This window comes from Ischnura elegans, chromosome 12 (genome assembly GCF_921293095.1).
Source record: "Ischnura elegans chromosome 12, ioIscEleg1.1, whole genome shotgun sequence".
In the NCBI taxonomy this organism is placed as follows: domain Eukaryota; kingdom Metazoa; phylum Arthropoda; class Insecta; order Odonata; family Coenagrionidae; genus Ischnura; species Ischnura elegans.
Genome location: NC_060257.1, coordinates 41,460,002 through 41,478,196, shown reverse-complemented (window position 1 = coordinate 41,478,196; position 18,195 = coordinate 41,460,002). Strand labels below are relative to the sequence as shown.

The following is an 18,195-nucleotide window of genomic DNA, read 5'->3' as shown; positions in this document are numbered from 1 at the left end:
ATGTTTCCCTCATAAGTAGGATATGTATTAATCCACTAGCTTATATGTCACGTGCATCCACTACGCATACAATATGCGCACGTTAGAGGAAGTAAATTATAATCCGTTAGTACATGTTGGTGATGATTCACCTCCTGCCAATAACCTCTGTACGAGGATTGCAGTGTAATATGTAGATGCAGATGTACATGTAACGGTAGTATATCTCCAGCAATAAGATTCATAGGAATTACTGGCTGTTTTGCTGTAATATCAAAGGAAAAGCCAGCACAGAGCGACATAAAAAGGCTCAATGGAATTCCCTTCTTTCGTCTCGACAAATGGAGCTCTCACGAGGTCATCACGAAGAGGTCTACGGGAAAGAAAAGGCGCGAGGAGTAGAAGGTGCAATTTGCCACGCCGCCTCCTTCATAGATGGCGACACGTGTGCAAGAGGATGAAAAAATAATAATGTAAAAAAGACCGTGCATTATCTGTAAATTAGAGCAGGCGGAAGACAAGACTCGGTCGAGGAGTCACGAGATAGTTATGGTCCATTAAACCCCCAGCGCTCCTCCCCGCCCTCCCACTCGTCCGCGAGTGAATCATGGGTAGGGGTGACGTCATCCCTTCCCCTCAAAAGTTTCCCCTCCTTTCGTTCCCGAGTTCCTCTCGCAGACGCTGGAATGCGGTGGTGACTCAGGTTCCGAGGAAATATTTACTGGAGCACACATCGTCTTCTGCGCATGAGACCAAGTTTGAATTGGCTTCAACCTAGATCACGTGATACTAGAGGGATCTCTGATTGGCTGTCTGCTACGATTGTGTTTGTGCTTATGGTATTTATTTCCTTTTTCTAAATTTCGAACAAAAGATGAAGGAAAAGTACCAGAATTTTAATAACAAGTCGAGGATGAACGTTGATTAATGATACATGTCGTTTCGACAAAAACTGATATAACTCGCGTTACAGCTTATGGACCTGTGTCCGGCAAGCGACAGCGTTTCTGATTAAGGCTAAGATGTTTGCTGTATGCCTGGTGTGGCATTACCCCGTGCCACACACCTTGGTTGTAGCTTGCACGGTATCGCGTAGATGTAGATGAATCATGATAAAAATAAAACATTAGATCGTCATCGGACTACTTTACTAAAGTTGTTAGCTGAATAGTGCCGTATTTTAAGTCAGATCAGGTTGTTTAAGTGGAATTAGCGTACAGCTCATACAGATTTGAGAGTTTGGTAAAAAAATGACTGATATACCCACATATTCTAAACCCTTATTTTAATTCGAACCGCGATGGACGTCGTCTACGCTGGATTTCAGGTAAATATAAACAAGGGTGCGCATTAACATCTGCGCACGCCTATGGGACCACGTAAAAAAAATAAAATAAAAACCTATAACACATGATGGATCGGATGTGTCTTATTGTTTGCGATTGCGGCGATTGCGTTTCTTTACGCTGTTTATTTCATGTAAATTTTTAAATTACTTGAGATGGTCGTATACACGACATTAAAAAAAGAGATTCAATTTAATGATATATTGCTAAATATTAATACTATTAATAAAATTTTAATTTGACTTGCTAATGTTGCTCATTTGATTAATTTTTTTGTAACAAAAAGCACCAATAAATAAGTCCTAACTTTGATAAGAAATAACTTGCATATATGATATGAACAGATTACCCAGATCTCAAAGAAATAATAAGGTGCATGAAATACTTTTAGATAATACGGTAAAATAATTAGATGTTTATTACGAGGGATATTTTAATTCCACTTAACTTAATAGAATAAGTTTCCGTCAAGACCAATGACTATTAACGTTGGCCTTGCACGCGTTTTCACCAATATTAAAACTCACAAAGGTGGAGAAATATTAGGATTATAATAAAATCCGTTTATAAGATTAACTTTGCTACCAGTTCCCATTTCATAAAATGACACGTAAGTTGAGTTTTCATCGTTATCCTCGGATTTTGGCTACTATACGACCGTCATGCGCTCCCTGTATAGTTTTCTCCTGTGGACCCGAGCATCACTGATCGCAGCGACCTCGCCCGCGCGGCGGACGCGAAGAAAAACACTTAACAATGGAGGAGGCGTTACGTTTGAGGAGAAAAAAAATTAAAATTCCAAGGACGGTTTATGTGGAGGACAGGAAATGGATTCTTAGTGAAAAAAATGAAGAACAAGGCGCGCTATCTCTTTGAAGTACGGGAGTGGAAATTACTTAAAGGAATCCGGACATGCAGTCTGCTGAAAAGAATGAATTCGCTTGGATGAACAGCTTCTTGAAATTTACTTTGAGAAGAGTGCGAAGAAGTAATTCAATCAAATGCTTCTCGAGTTTCTAAGATTGATGGTTTAAGGCGTGACTTTGTGAAAGCGATTCATTCTGAAAAATGAACGAGAAGAAACTTCGTACTATCACATGAAATATTTGAAGGATATAAGGTTTTCCCGGCGAATAGGCTGGAGGATGAGTTATTGGGTTTCCAGCCGGGTCCAAGGGTTTTTCTGCACCGACGCTTCGAAGGCTAAGTCTGCCATCGTCTTCAGGCTTTCATTCACCCTGAAGACGATGGCAGACTTAGCCTTCGAAACGTCGGTGCAGAAAAACCCTTGGACCCGGCTGGAAACCCGAGAACTCTTCCTCCACATGAAATATTTACTCACACATTTACTCGACATGGTTTCAACGTAATGCGTCTTACGTTGCAACCATGATCGTGTTCATAATGGTCTCGATAAATTATTTTATTCAGTGGCGTAACTATTGGGTGGGGGTGGGGGCAAGGAGATAGATCCCCTCCCAAGTCATTAGAGAAATAAAAAAAATTGTATGATCATTGGGTTTTCCCGGCGTATCAGTCGCAGAAAAGTTTCTCGGGTTTTCCACCGGTTGTTGCCGTCCATGTCTCCCGACGTTTCGATCCGCGACTTGCTGATCTTGCTGATCTGATCCTAATGAAGAAGATCCCCTGAGGATGATCAGCAAGTAGCGGATCGAAACGTCGGGAGACATGGACGACGTTAACCGGTGGAAAACCCGAGAAACTTTTCTGCAAATAAAAAATTTATTTAAAAATATTGCATAGTTTTTAAAAATATAAGAACTGCATCTGCTTAAATTTAAATTTCTAGAGCCAAAATTATGTAAAATGTAAAAAATGTAAACATGTAAATTCAGGCACGTCATTTTTCAAAAATGTTCCTGCCCCAGGTCATCTCATCCCCCCATAGGCCAACTCATCCCCCCTCCCCCAAAGCATATTCCTAGTTTCGCCACTGTTAGGGTTCTATAGCTTGCAAAGAGTGAGATAGACCTATGCGAAAGTGGCCAAGATTTAGTTAAATCGTAATCGATATTATAACGGCGGCATAAAACTTATGATAACATTGTGGCTTACATTTTCGGCCTGCCCCTATATTCAATCGAGTCCCTTCAACCCGTAGGATGCAATCGAGTCATCGCGTCGATGACCTCTTCAGGGTCAACAGTGTTGGGGACATATTGTCGGTCGCACAGTAAGTAAGAGCCTGGGGTCGTGGAGGGTCTCTATCAAGTGGAAACGTGCCACCTGATCCAATTCAGGATGGAACCCGTTCCAAATCATCAAGACGAAACAAGATGGACAAGACAACATACAGGGATCCACATATGTAATCCGAATGATCAAACCATTTTCCAAAATAATTATAATAATATCTTGTAGTTTTCGATCATATGTTATTTACCATGTGAAATGACATTCATTCAGCAACAGTTTTCCCGAGAAATGAGGTCACAATAATTTATTAATTTATATTCACTGATAAACCATCGAATCAAAATAAGACATTAATCCACTGAAGCCCAAATTTATATTTCTTTCTATTTCAAACTGATCGCTAATTTTTTAAGGGATATTAAAAATATGATGCATATTTTTTTAGAGATAATTATCAAATTATTTCTTAAAGTTAGAAAATAAACAATGTATAAAGTTTTTTAATCCAACGAGTAGAGATTGTAAAAGAAACATTTCTGGGGAAAATATGAGAATTTGTAATATTCGTCAGGAAGCTCCTACTAGTCCCTACCATCTCGAGTTTTTTTTCTTATTCGTGTTGTACGCGATGCATGACTTCCTCCAAATGTTGATAATTGTGTTGGACGGTAGAATGTGGAGTAAACGAGGGAGATCAAGGAAATGAATAGGATTTTTGGATAGAAGGAAACGAAGTAGGACTCATTCTGAATTTAAGAGGGATGTCAACGCAGGGAGGGGAGACAGAATATTTCTTAAATACTCCATATAAACCTGCCTTAACTCTTTGAGACCGAGCGCCATGTATAAATGATACGCACATTGCATATTCATGGATAGGAAGAGACGAGAAATTAAAGCAGCATTACATCAGCAAATATTGGAAAAATGAATCATCGTTTGCATAAAGTGATAAAAAAGGAAAATGGATGAGAATGAAAATTATAAAACTACTGGACTAAAAACTTTAAAAAAATGCCTAAATTTATAACCTGTAAACTTATAAATCGAACACAGAAATAAATTTTGTGGAATGGTTTGAAGAGGACTTCAAATAGTTGCCGCGAGCGATTTATGTAAAAATACTATGAGCGCATTAGCATTTTACCTCTTCTAGATCCGAGCGTCATCAATAGATGGCGGCAAAATCCTAAAATAATTGAATCAATTTTTTGGCATAACGATTTTTTTCAACATTTTTAAAAATGAGGTGTAACACTTCTAAACTTGAATGACGAAAAAAAATTTCGTATCACGGTAGAGTTAAAATTTTTACATTCGACTTGAAAGTGATAACCGATAGAATACTTTAATAAAACATACAGAATTTCAAAACTCGAAGCAAGAATGCATTGAGTGAACTACCTATATAATGTCGGTAAAGGAGCAAACGCCAACCCCATATGCTAACGATGACGTGTACATAGCGACGCCATTTCATTAGTTTGAGAAGGTCACAAGCATGATGTTGACGAGAAGATATGTGGGCGACATTACATGTACATTTTCTGATTGTTAGTTTAAGATTCATAACTATTTTCCCGAGAAATGAGGTTACGTCTAGGCAAATAAACTGGTAATTACTATTTACTAATTAGCCATGAAAGCAGGAGAGGAAATCAATCCTTTGAAGTACAAATTTTCATTTATTTCTATTTGAAGGTAATTCCTAATTCCTAATTTTTTGAAGGGATGCCAGCAATATGAATACTATTTTTGAAGAGATAAATAATAAACTTCTTTCTTGCAGTTAATTAACAATGTATCAATTTTTTAATCCACCGAAAAGAGTTGTAAAAGAAAAATCATAAAGAATATTTGAGACTAACGTCTAACAGCGCGCAATTGACACTTCGTGTTTTTTATAACTGGTAGTTACATGATTCATTACTTTTTTCCACTCACCACAGAGAGACTGTAAACATTTCCGAAAATTATAAATATTTGTGGCATTCGTTATACAGTATCACAATCACGCTCTCGTACATTATTCTTATTCGTATTGTACATACAGTAATCCAAAACTTTAAGAAAGAATGCAACTCGTGGACTACTTATGATGCTGACAAAGAAGTTAACGTCAACCCCATGCACTCACGATGACGTGTGCTTATAGTGACGCCATTTCATAAGTTTGAGAAGGTCACAGACATGATGTGGACGAGAAAATATGTGGGCGAGCGAACTTTTTCCCTTCACGAGTTCGTTTTTCTCACGTCCGGGTCCGTCACGGCGCTAACTTCAGCCGAAGTCATTACCTCATCGACTTCCTGCTCTTTGTATGCATAATTTTTTTGTAATAGATGGGTGTGGAGGAAGATGGTTTAAGTTCAATGAACGGAGAAGAGATTGAACGAAGGAATGCGGCGAAATACTGATGAATGATGTAAAATATACAAAATTTCACACCAGTCCGAAACACTGAACTGAGAACAGTGAATTACAAGTCGTTATGAAATACGAACGGGAGCTATTGAGACCAGGCTGAATTGAAATACAGAGATTACCATCCCACCATCTACCTACGGCAACGTGTGACTCCGAACTTTATGCCTCCAATGCAATATCAGTTCACTACAAACACCCTTACTGTCACCAACCTGTGCGTCGCGTTGTGCTTTTATTTTCCTTCGAATATCTCGCGGATACAGTAGGATGGTGCTTCAGAGTGGAATCAAGTGGCTCAATCCTCTATCCGTGTTCCTGATGTCAGGTGCTTGGTGATATCCTCAGACTCCTAATGATCTTTCTGTTTAATTTTAAAACGTCCGCATTACGTTTTGCGCAAATTTTCTGGATCGGTGGCTGATATTGAGGAGCCTTTGACACTGTATCCTTTTCTGCCGTCAGGCCTATGACAGAGCTCACTACTAACCTATGTAAAACTTAATGCATGTTTCTGAATTTCTATTCTATATTCTATTTCTAACAGCATATAGTAGTATAGTTTGTTATTATACGGGACGTTTTTTGGACGGTGTGGTGTGCATGTGGGAGTCCAAATGCATGCTGCATGCTGGTGATTGATCACCCCCTGCCAAACACCCTAGAGGTGGCTCGCAGGGTATTATGTAGATGTAGATGTATAACGTATAAGAGATTGGAGGGCTTGACAATTGGATGGGCCGAACATAAATGAATTTTTTTAGGATCAAATTTACCCTTTACGGGAAAGTTGTCAATTCTTATCAGGGTCTCAGATCCGATCCGACATGTAATATTAATATGTAAAACAAATCAGAACCCATTATTCATTCTCCGGGTGATAGAAAACTTATTTTTTTTTACTCATATCCAGTTTTCAGGCTTCACTTGGTGGAACCACATATCAATAGTGCGAAATAACTCACTTCGCAAAGTTCCATAAAACTTTCTTATTCCGTCTCTGAGTTTGAAGCAATAGATATTATCAAGGCCAAGATAGTCGCCATCAAGCCTTTATAATAACTATCAATTAGTTGAAACCCAGGGTTGCCATAACAAAGCTTTGTGGAACATAAAAAAGTGAGTTATTTCGCACTATATGATTATTATTTTTACTTTTCATTGCATGTCATGCTGTTTTTCTTTTGGAAAAGCGCGTATTTTTACAAGTAAAGTTGGAAATTGCAATATTTCCACTGAGTTTTATTTTTGACACGCGTTTCGTGGCTACACTTGATAATGTTGTTTGTAGCAACGAAACTTGTAGTGTCGAAAATAAAACTCAGAGGAAATATTGCAATGTCCAACTTTACCTGTATTAAGAACTTCCACTACACCGTGCCCAATATCATGCAGCGTATTTTTATCTCTTTTATATATTTTTTAGTCGCGGACACCATGTGCATAGCTGGGATCAGGTGAATGTTTTAAGCAGTACTCACTCTCGAGGTAGGCATCTGCGATCTCTCCGACTTCGTAGTTGGTCCTCGTGCACAGGATCTCGATGAGGACGTCTTCGTCCGTTCCGATGCCGGACATGGCCTTGTGCACCTCCCGGGCGAGGTAAGTGGCCGGGGGGAGCATCAGACCAACGATGACGTCCTCGAAGCGACCTCCGAGCTCGCCCTTCAAGTCATCGATGAGGTCCTTCTATGTGAAGCCGCAAGGAGACCCCGACGGCGGGAGCGAAACGTCGGAAGTAAGGAGAAGAGAGAAGAAGAAGAGAAGAGTCGCAGGTGCGGAAAATGACGGTAGAGTGCGAAGAGAGAGAGGACAAAAGAAGAGAGAAAAAAGAAAAGAGCGCAGGAATGCGCATGGTCAAACACTTTCGATCTATTGTCCGTTAGCGAGCAGTATATTCTGCCCCGGTTAGTAGCATTGTTAACCAACAAATTAAACGTTAACAAAAAATAAATTTCCTTTCGGGCCTTACTGCGTCATCAGGTTGCCCCGACGTCTCGCTAACCTACCATGTCGCTTCTTCTCTGCGAATGGGCGGACCTCGAGGTAGCGACCGTTCCCTCAGAAGAAGCGATCAGCAAGGCTAGCAAAACGTTAGAGCTAACCTAATTACGCGGTAACAGCCGAAAAAAATTATTTAAATTAATTATGAGTCACCATAGTCTCAACGAAAAATTAAATCATTAAAAAAATCAATTCAAAATATTTTTTCAGTTTTATTCGATCCGGAATAAAACAACATTTTAAATGAAATGAGATGAGCTGACAGTTGGCTTCTTCTGGAAGTTAGTGGTAACATATCTTTAAAGTTATTATCCGTGGGTTAAAAGGCGTTTATTTTAGCACTTTTGTTTATCTTCCCACGCTTCATTAATGAATATTTTATTCCTCAGGACTATAGATACATGAATTGGAAAACAAAGAACAATAATATAATGAATTTTAGTATTTCAGAGGAATAACTACGCAATGAATGAATTTCTCTCGGATTTGCGCCCGAGGAGTTACGAGTGTCATAAATGAAGTGTCGCGAAGTGTCCATAAATACCAAAGCAAATATAAGAGCTGCAAGGAATAGAGCTATTGGGGTTATGATTTTCTTTTGCATGCACAAATATGTTCATATTAAAGAAGAAAACCCGAGAGAAGTTCATTCAATGTATTCGCCGGGAAAGTGTTAAACCATACATAATAACCGTGAATTTGGACAGTAAAATGCTAGTGTGTCAAACTACATTTATTTTAGGGCATCTCACTTTAAGGGTATGCAAAAGTATGTACAACGGACAGAAAAATTTCCTGTTTCTGGCAGTAAAGGCCTGTTTACACGGTAAATTAACTCGTAAGAGATAATGATTAAATGTATGAGCGCGTGAATGAACACAAAAATGCACCAAGTAACCACCCAACTTGTGAGAATACAAGAATAAAAAAATAGAACCTGTTCCAATTTGATTAATTCACATTTCATTCTCTGATCATCCACTTTATATTTCCTTCTCAACTTTTCCCGTGGATGTTAAATCCTATGTGGTGTAGTAATTCGATATATTTTAAGAAAACGCAGATTCCATATATGTCGAATATGAGACCATATACAGAACAAACATTCTTTCATATTTCGTGCCGGTCCACCAAAATCGTTCATGCATTCACAGTTTCACTCGTACATGATAATGTAACATGCCACAAAAGGGAAAAATGACATTTTAAATCTCTCTCATTCATGTTCTTGTTTTTCTGAGGTAACCCTAACAACAAATTATCCACCGCGATGTCTTGAAACCTTAATGTCTTACTGTATCGTGTAAACAGGCCTTAAGAATGGCAGATAGTTTAATGTCAGCATGCAGAAAATAAAAAAGTTGCAAAAAAATGACCCAAATGTCCACCATTCCTCATTACTCGCGCGCCGCAGGCGGTCACTTATTAATCTTCCAAATTAATGCTCTTACTTAGCAATATCTGTGGCAAGATCCGAATTTGAGCCAAAATTCGGATCAGCACAACTTTAGAACAACCCCATAAGCCACAAATTTTATAATAACCCCCAGTATTCGACTGTTTTGCGTATAGTAACTCTTTTTTGAATGGAATAATTCTGAAAAGTTTGACCCGGCTAAAAACTCGGGAACAGCGCCCCCAGATATTCACAACCTCCTAGTTACCACTACCGAGGGGAATACAAGTGTAAGAACTCACTCCTCCGTACTCCAGCTTGTATCTCTTGGCGATCTCCTGTCGCTGTGCGTTGGATCGCGCCGTGATGATCTCAATGATCTCCTGCTCATCCGTGCCGAGGCCCTTCATTGCGGCCCGCAGGGCAGAAGCATCTGCGTCGGCATCGAATCCGGCGGCGGGGCGCACGGTAGGCTCAGGCTGCGAGGAAAAAAAGGAAACAAAATTAATAATAATAATATGACCGATATTTTATAACCGATAAAACAGTCCATAGCAATAGACCTGATCTATTAGTGCAAGATAAAACTAACAATGACGCGTACTTGATAGACATTGCCGTACCTAATTAGCATAATATCACTACAGCCTACACCAGCAAAATGGAAAAGTATGAAGAACTCAAAAATGAAATTAAGTGATTGTGGAAATCAGATAAAGTACACATAATACCAATTATTATCTCTACCACAGGAGTAGTGCCTCATTCAATCCATCAAGGTCTTCAAACTATTGGACTGCCGAAAAACTTGTTTATTACTACACAAAAAGCAGCAATTTTAAATACATGTCGGATTGTCAGAAAATTTTTCAACACAGAGTAAAAAGACGAGAGTACTTGGTGATACCCGTACCTAGCCTAAAACCAGCAAAAATGCTGTGAAAATATATTTAAAATAATAATAATATTAATAAACAAAAAAGAGCAAAAAAACGATTTATTTTTTTAAATGTATATAATTTTAATTGAAATTTAAAAAAAACAAAAATAAATGAAACTGAAAAAGAAGCATAGATTTGCAAACAAAGAGTTGTTTTTTGCTTCAATTTTATTTTTTATTAACAGTATTAACTCGGACCGGAGTAGTAGCTGTCGTCTTTTTCAGAGTAAAAAGACGAGAGTGCTTGGTGTTAGCCGTACCTCGCCTAAAACCAGCAAAAATGCAGTGAAAATATAATAATAAATAATAATAACAATCGTATATATTATTACTCACTCGAGGCTTATCGACTCCACGCAATTTTTTTTAAATTCTTAACTAAAAAAAAAAACGATTATGCCTTTCCAAATGACAAGAAAACGATTCCCTATCAAACCGGCCTTTGCAACGACAATTTATAAAGCACAGGGTCAGACTCTTCAAAGAACTGGATTGTACTTGCCAAGACTCGATTTTTCGATATGTCTCTTCTTAACCAGTATCGGTACGGCGTTCCGACACCATGGGGCCGATTGTGTAACTTTACGTTCGAACGTAACGATCCGGTTCCCGTGGAATTTTGATCAACAACTCGAAAACAATTGAAGGAGCGATTGTGTAACTTTACGTTCGAAAGTATTCCGGCTCTCGATCGAAAGCATCTCTTCGTCAACACATCACTTGACGATAAGGCTATCGAATCGTTCGCAGGTGAGGTTTGGGATGGAATTTAAATGTTTATTACCTTTCATGGCCACGTTGTTTGTCCTTTTTTTGGGATTAAGTGAATTATGCAATCAATTATATTCATAAATCGCAGTGTTATGTTGTTGATTACGTGAATTTGTAGTGAATTGACATAAATAATTGCAATTTGTGCGTATTAGTTCACTATGGTATAAAGATGAGCAAGTTTACATTTGCTTCGCTGTGTAATGTGTGTGCAATTGAAATGAAATTAACTCATGTGGAATTAAGTGAATTAAACATTCTATTTTTAATTTATATATCATTGTGTTATGTTTTTAATAACGTGAATAAGTAGTGAAATTACATCGATAAATACAATTTGTACGTGTTAGTTTACTATACGATACAAAGATGAGGACGTTTACAATTGCTTCGCTATGTAATGTGTGTGCAATTCAATTGAAATTATCCTTTTTTTATGCTTGATTTAAACGTGGTTCCACTATAGTATATTAGGTAAATTATAGTTGTGCTATAATAAATTGCCAAAATTATATTCTCTACGAGGTTTAATTTAATTCGGATCATCGGGCGGTTATTGACAAGTAAATGATTTAATTTATGTATTCAAATAGTTTATTTGAACTTCTCAATGACGTCGTAAATTAAGTTGAATTTATAAGGTTTATGTACTTCAATTAATGTCTCTGATGCGATATGGTTTCCTCAAAAAGGGTAAATTTTTGAAGTGATATTCGGGTGTTTGAGACGAGAAGAGATATCAAAGATTACTCTGCATATTTGCTTTTTCTTTCAAGTAATAGGTGAAAGGTTTGTGATGATGAGAATGTTTTTTATTGAGAATATTAACGTACTTATTTATTTCATGAGTTACGTGCTCTTTTATCTGTTTACCTTACGACTATTATTAAGACGTCGTACTAATTCACACTCGTCAGTTTTTATTTCTTGCAAATATTCAATATTCTGCGGCATTGCTCCTTACAGACACACAAAGGCGAAGACGAGAGCCTATCAATATCGAATATCCGCTCATATATTTCCTCTAAATGAATTAAGTCAATTACAAATGATACAAGTTATTATTTAGCGAATTGCAAAAGTAACGAAATGGAGACTTACCGCGGCATTTCTAAATAGTCAGCGATATCTGAGTAAAAACTACTTATCCCAAATATCAGTTACGCTCCAACGGAAAGGAAGGTATTTAATACTGAATTGAGAAAGATTGATTTCTACGCAAAGTTAAATTCTTTCAATAATATAAACTTAATTGGCCGATTGTCTCTGAAACCAATATTGTTTACTTAGTTTCGCTTTTCAAAACAAACACAGCCACTCTCGGCCTTACTGCGCATGCGCTCAAGGAAAACAATCGCGAAACTTATTCCCAATTCCAAGTAAATATGACAACGTCGTAACTTTCGATTGCTTGTTGACGATCGTCCATACACAATCGCACTTACAGCTAACGTTCGAATACCGGGAACTCAATCGAGAGTGAACGGATCTCTAACGATCGAAAGGTAGCTAAGTTACACAATCGGCCCCCATGACACTACTGCTCTTAACAATTCAGACTACATGTATAACAATGAACGAAAATAATACAAATTCAAACTAACACACCCTCATAGGACCGCCGATACTATGGAGACAATTCAATACAACAATGACGTCAAACAAACAATTATGCATACAGAAAAGACAGATCAGGGCAGTTCCTTTTCCTCGGACTGTTAGTACTTCCAAAATTTTTTTTCGAGGGGGGCACTGAAATTTACAGGTACCTGTCTCCGTTTGTTTCCATTTAATATCTAGCAAATAAATATATTTGATTATTTTCTTTTCTTTTCTAAATACATAAAATTGTTTTTTGAGCATCCCTCACAAAGTTTTGATGGCATATATATGTAAACTCACAGAGCAGACACACATACTATTCTACTATATAATTCTGTTTTCCCCCCAAGTAAGTTAATACATACGGAAATTATCCTCAGTAATAAAAATTGGGTATTTATCATCATTATCCACATCGATCATAATTAGGCACATCATTAAGTGACGAGAGATCACCAAAAAACTGCTGCTCATTTTTCAATTATGGATGACATTTTTGAGATCACAAATAGCTTTCTAGATTTAAAAAAATAGCCGTTCATTATTCAATTAAAGATGACATTTTTGAGATCACAAATAGCTTTCTAGATTTAAAAAATAGCCGTTAGTGAGCTAAAAAATCTTACTTCCACACATCATCAGCCATTTTTTCATTTCGAAGGACTGAGGGAGGAATGTTCTCTTTGACATAACATAACGGGCGGTTCGAAATTTTATCTAAAACTTTTTTCTGAGGACACGTTACTGCTATTTTCACGTCGTAGAGAATGGGAATCAATGGTGACGAGTACTCAGGCAATGATTCATTGCGTTCGACCTTCAAGAGGAGAAACAATACCAGCCGGTCGAGACACGAACATGTCTTTTAGTTCAGCTCGATGGAAATATTTCAGGGAATCATGCTACGCTAAAATGTAGGGCACGAATCTACGCATTCTCTCTTTCACACGGTGCTTTACACTAAGGACTAAGCTCAGAGTATCCAAGCCTTTCCTTTGACGCTTTTAAGAGACTGGTTCGAGACACGAAGTACATATGAAAATTTATAAAATATGCTATCATGATTGTACTCCATCGAAACATGGCCACACATGAGAGACTTTCCAGTCTATAATTTCGAAAAGTTTCATTCGAAAATCAGCATCTTTATACAGGTTTTTACGGCGACACAGGTGCTTGAAAATCAGCATCTTTGTACAGGTTTTTACGGCGATAAAGGCATTTGACAATCACCATTTTTATAAACGTTTTTACGGCGATAAAGGCATTTGACAATCACCATTTTTATAAACGTTTTTACGGCGATACAGGCAAATGACGACTAGACTCTCCTATTTTTACCATTTTATGCATGTTCTATCATTTTTCGAGAGAATGGGCAGTAAAAATCTGACAGACACAAGTTCATAATGCCTCATGGGGACTATTGTAATGGCGAAAAAATGAATTTAGACGAATAAATGTGTACTTACTTAAAAAAAAACTAAAATATCCCTTATTTATGCACACACCTCGTATATCTTCACTATTATTGGCTACAAAAAATCACTGACAGAGCTATAGGCTATCCCTATAATCGAGTTTGAGAAATGTTTCGAGGATTTGTAAGAAGCGCCGCGCCGACATGAAATCTAATGGGGACAAAAATTTTGAAGACGACAAAATTAATGTGGGCGAATACATGGATATAAAAAAACTAATATTTCCGCTATATTCTGAACACACACCGTACTTCAACACACTACCATAGAAATGGTTTACAAATACTAAGTCAAGCAACAAATGCACTCATGCGGGGTCCGAAAATAATCCCATTTGACCAGACTCAAATTTACACCAGCGCGTCCATATGGCAAAGAGATGATGAGGCAATTTCGCAGTCACAGGCGAATATGTCCAGCAGAGGAGAGAAGAGTAATCACCAGCTACATTTCGGGCGAGAGAGCGCAGCAGACAAAATGAAACGTAAATCTTTTCGGGGAGAGGCCCGCGTTTGACAGGTCTAGCGGTAATTTGGAAATCGAACGAAGAGAAATGTCTGACGCCCTTGGACGTTGTAATACGACTGCGTACATCATAACCATCTATCCCTACAGGGGTTCCTTGCAAGTATCACGTAATTTTTTTTACGTAAGAAACAGGGTAAAACTGCGATATTAATTATCTTAAGCACTAGTCTTAACTAATCTTAAATAAAAATAATTAAAATAATTGTTTTTTAATAAATCCAACGCATTGAAGCATATATTAAACGTATTTACGACTGCGTGCATCATAACCATCTATCTATACAGGGGTTCCTTGCAAGTATCACGTGATTTTTTCCGTAAGAAACAGGGTAAAACTGCGATATTAATAATGTTAAGCACTAGTCTTAACTAATCTTAAATAAAAATAATTAAACTAATTATTTTTTTATAAATCCAACGCATTGAAGCATATATTAACGCATTTACGACTGCGTGCATCATAACCATCTATCTATACAGGGGTTCCTTGCAAGTATCACGTAATGTTTTCCGTAAAAAACAGACTAAAATTGCGATATTAATAATCTTAAGCACTAGTCTAAACTGATCTTAAGTATAAAATAATTAAACTAATTGTTTTTTTGTAAATCCAAGGCATTGAAGTATAGATGAACGAATTTACACAGAAAATACGCATTTTGAACAGTATTACGTGAGATTAAAGAAAGGGGGTCATATTGATGGTTTGAGGCGTAACTTTGTGAAAGTGATTGATTATGAAAAATGAAAAAGAAGAAACTTTGTGCTTTCACATGATGTATTTATTCACACATTTATACGACCATGGTTTCGACGTGAGTAGTCATCATCAGGTGACGACTCCTCCCGAAGCCACTCCTTGCGTTCACCTGATGACGACGTCTCACGTTGAAACCACGGTCGTGTAAATGTGTGAATAAATATTTCACGCGAAAGCACAAAGTTACTTCTTTTTCATTTTTCAGAAGGGGGGTCGAGCCAAATTTCACGATATCTCACAAAGGGGGTCGGAGGGGGGTGTTCAAAAATCGCAAAAATCACCTCAAAATCAGTCATTAATGGACCCCCCCCCCCCTCTTGAGTAAATTTTAGCGTCAAAAAATTTACAGTGGTGAAGCGACTCCTCGCGTAAATGGTGAATTGAACTTTAACGCCGCGTACATTTGACGCGCAGTTCGAGTCCAATGCATGGGGAAGTCAACATAGGGAGCTGTGAAGCAGCGGAACGAACGGGTAGGGAGTCCCGAAGACCTAATAGGGACAAAGATAAAGAGATACAAGGGACAGTTGCGGGGAGGAAGGATGGAAAACTGGCTACTCCTGGCCGGAAGTCACGCCTTCGCCACTCGGTGAGTCACGGGCATGACCGCTGATCGTACTCGTGAAGCTTACACCACGTGAATGACAATACCTTCAATGGATGGCACAGAAATTGCATCTGAATTGTGTGGCAGGAAATGATTTTGCCGATATATGAACGATAAATGCATGCAAATTAATAATATACTAGCTTGAGCTCGATCCAATACCGTAGAACTGATGGCATAGCCTGGGTGTAACTAGAATTCCACGAGTGTTGACGATGCCTGTTGACAACATAAACAAGAGTACGTTTATCGTGCTTATATAAAAATAAATTCTACCATTTGGGTCACCGATACGGACCAAATTTGCTACATCGTCTTCATTTAATGAGAAAACGAAAATCTCAGTGTATTCCTGCAATAATTTCAACGGTTTACAAGACTTTTCAACGTTGTAAAACTAGCATTTTTTATGGAGGCGTCCAGACATTGGACATCATATATGCGGAAATGAGGAAGATAGATAAGCATTCAATGCGTTATTTTTACGTTCTTGCGCTCGGAAAGATTACTAAAGGTGATTACTTCCTCAAATTTAAACTATTTAATACAGCTTATAACAAATTAAAAATTTCGAATCGATTCTTGACGCTATAGCTACCTCTTCCATTAGTTCTAGAACTTCTAAATTATTCCACAAAGTTGAGACATGAAAGTTTGGATATTCAAAGGTGGAAAAAGCCCGTGTGACGTCATTCTAGTTCCGGCTGCCGCCGTGTGAGACCACATTGGTGCGAGGCTATGAGCGCCGCTACGATGCAGGTTACTAGCAGGTAGCAGAGTACCCTGCTAGCGGGTAGCGCCTGGCTTAAATAAGGATTATTAATACCTTATAAAACGAAGGAAACTTTCCGACCTTAGCCAGTTTTAATAGGTGATTATTAAGACATGTTTCCCTGAGCTCTGTGACTCATGCATGCATTGGTAATCTCAGACGATGTAAAACTCCTGATTACTTGTATAGAATCTAGGTCCCTGTGACGTCACGTGGAGTGGCATCGCATGGGCGCCAATCTGGCCTTTTTCAAATGAGGTTAAAATTGACCATTGCTATTCATCTAAAATGGGATCTCTAAAACCAAATAATTTTTATATTATGAATACAGTAATGGTGGGTAACGAATCGCAATCACTGTCTTTCGTTTTCCTTAATGAAGGAAAATACCCAATTGCGTCTCGAATACACGTGTGCAGATAAATGTCTGGAAAGTGCCTGCGCTTGAGTGGCTTGACTGACCTTGAAATATGATTGAAATATCGAGTTTTCTTTAGATCCGTCAGTCGAAGTACTACAATCAATTTACAGAGATTTATTTTAGGTTTTATGACGAAATTCACGGCTTTTTCCAGGTTTTCTCGCGGTAAACGAAATTCACGGTTTTAAGTTTTTCAAGACTTAGTAGGACCCTTGCATCCACAATTCCCAAATTCCTGCCTTCAATTTTCTATCCCACCCAACCGTGACCGAAGCTAATTTGTTTTATGCGTTGAGATCGTTGAGATCCGTTCACGTAATTTCCTCGCTGCCAAATTGCAATCAGCTGAGTGGTAAACAAACCATAAAAACACATTAGACGCAGTTTTTTTGGGAGAGGAGTAAGTTGTCGCAAGAAGATAAGGATCGGCAGGAGAAAAAAATTATTCCTTCATTTACTACGAGATGAGGGAAAGAAATGAGAGTTCGCTTTAATGTCAACACGATTAGCACTATTGGATCGTAACTTTGTTCATAAAGTGTCAAAGCATCGGATGAATATAGGGAAGGACATAATAAAACCAAACTTTGCGGAACAAAATGATCATCAATCGAAGATTAAGTGCCGATCAAAAACAAACAAATGCGAAGCAGTTCTCCTTCTTGAATTGGACCATATGGGACTGGAATTTTATTTCGCTGATTTGAAAATTTTGGTGATGTATATTTTTCCCTTCAGGCACAACAGTTGTTATTTCGAAAGAGCGTCTAGGTTAGTAAACAAGATGAACCTTCTTTGAGGACAAAGAAATGAAAAGCCATTATCAGACGGCAAAAAGAGAGCAGGTCATACTGAAAATTAGGACTGAAAATGGGATGATTTAAAGAGAATAAGAGAAGGTTTAGGCTAAATGGAAAGTATAAGTGGGGCATCTCTATGGAAACAAAAATAGACGAAATATTTTAAAATTAGCAAAAATGTTTATAAAATTAATAATAAGTCTTTAT

At 37.9% G+C, this 18,195-nt stretch overlaps 1 protein-coding gene across 3 annotated transcripts in view; it reads right to left on the bottom strand.

The window, feature by feature from the left end:
- The window catches only part of LOC124169098 (annexin B10-like), a 148,577-nt gene that overhangs the window by 19,244 nt on the left and 111,138 nt on the right, over positions 1-18,195 (bottom strand). For 2 of the 3 annotated variants that reach the window (XM_046547582.1, XM_046547580.1), the window contains exons 2-3: positions 9,609-9,785; positions 7,388-7,595 (exon numbers count right to left, since the gene is read on the bottom strand). In XM_046547582.1, coding sequence (XP_046403538.1) covers positions 7,388-7,595; positions 9,609-9,785 — 385 coding nt within the window. The remainder of the gene's footprint in view (positions 1-7,387; positions 7,596-9,608; positions 9,786-18,195) is intronic. The other variant, XM_046547581.1, reaches the window with a different exon arrangement.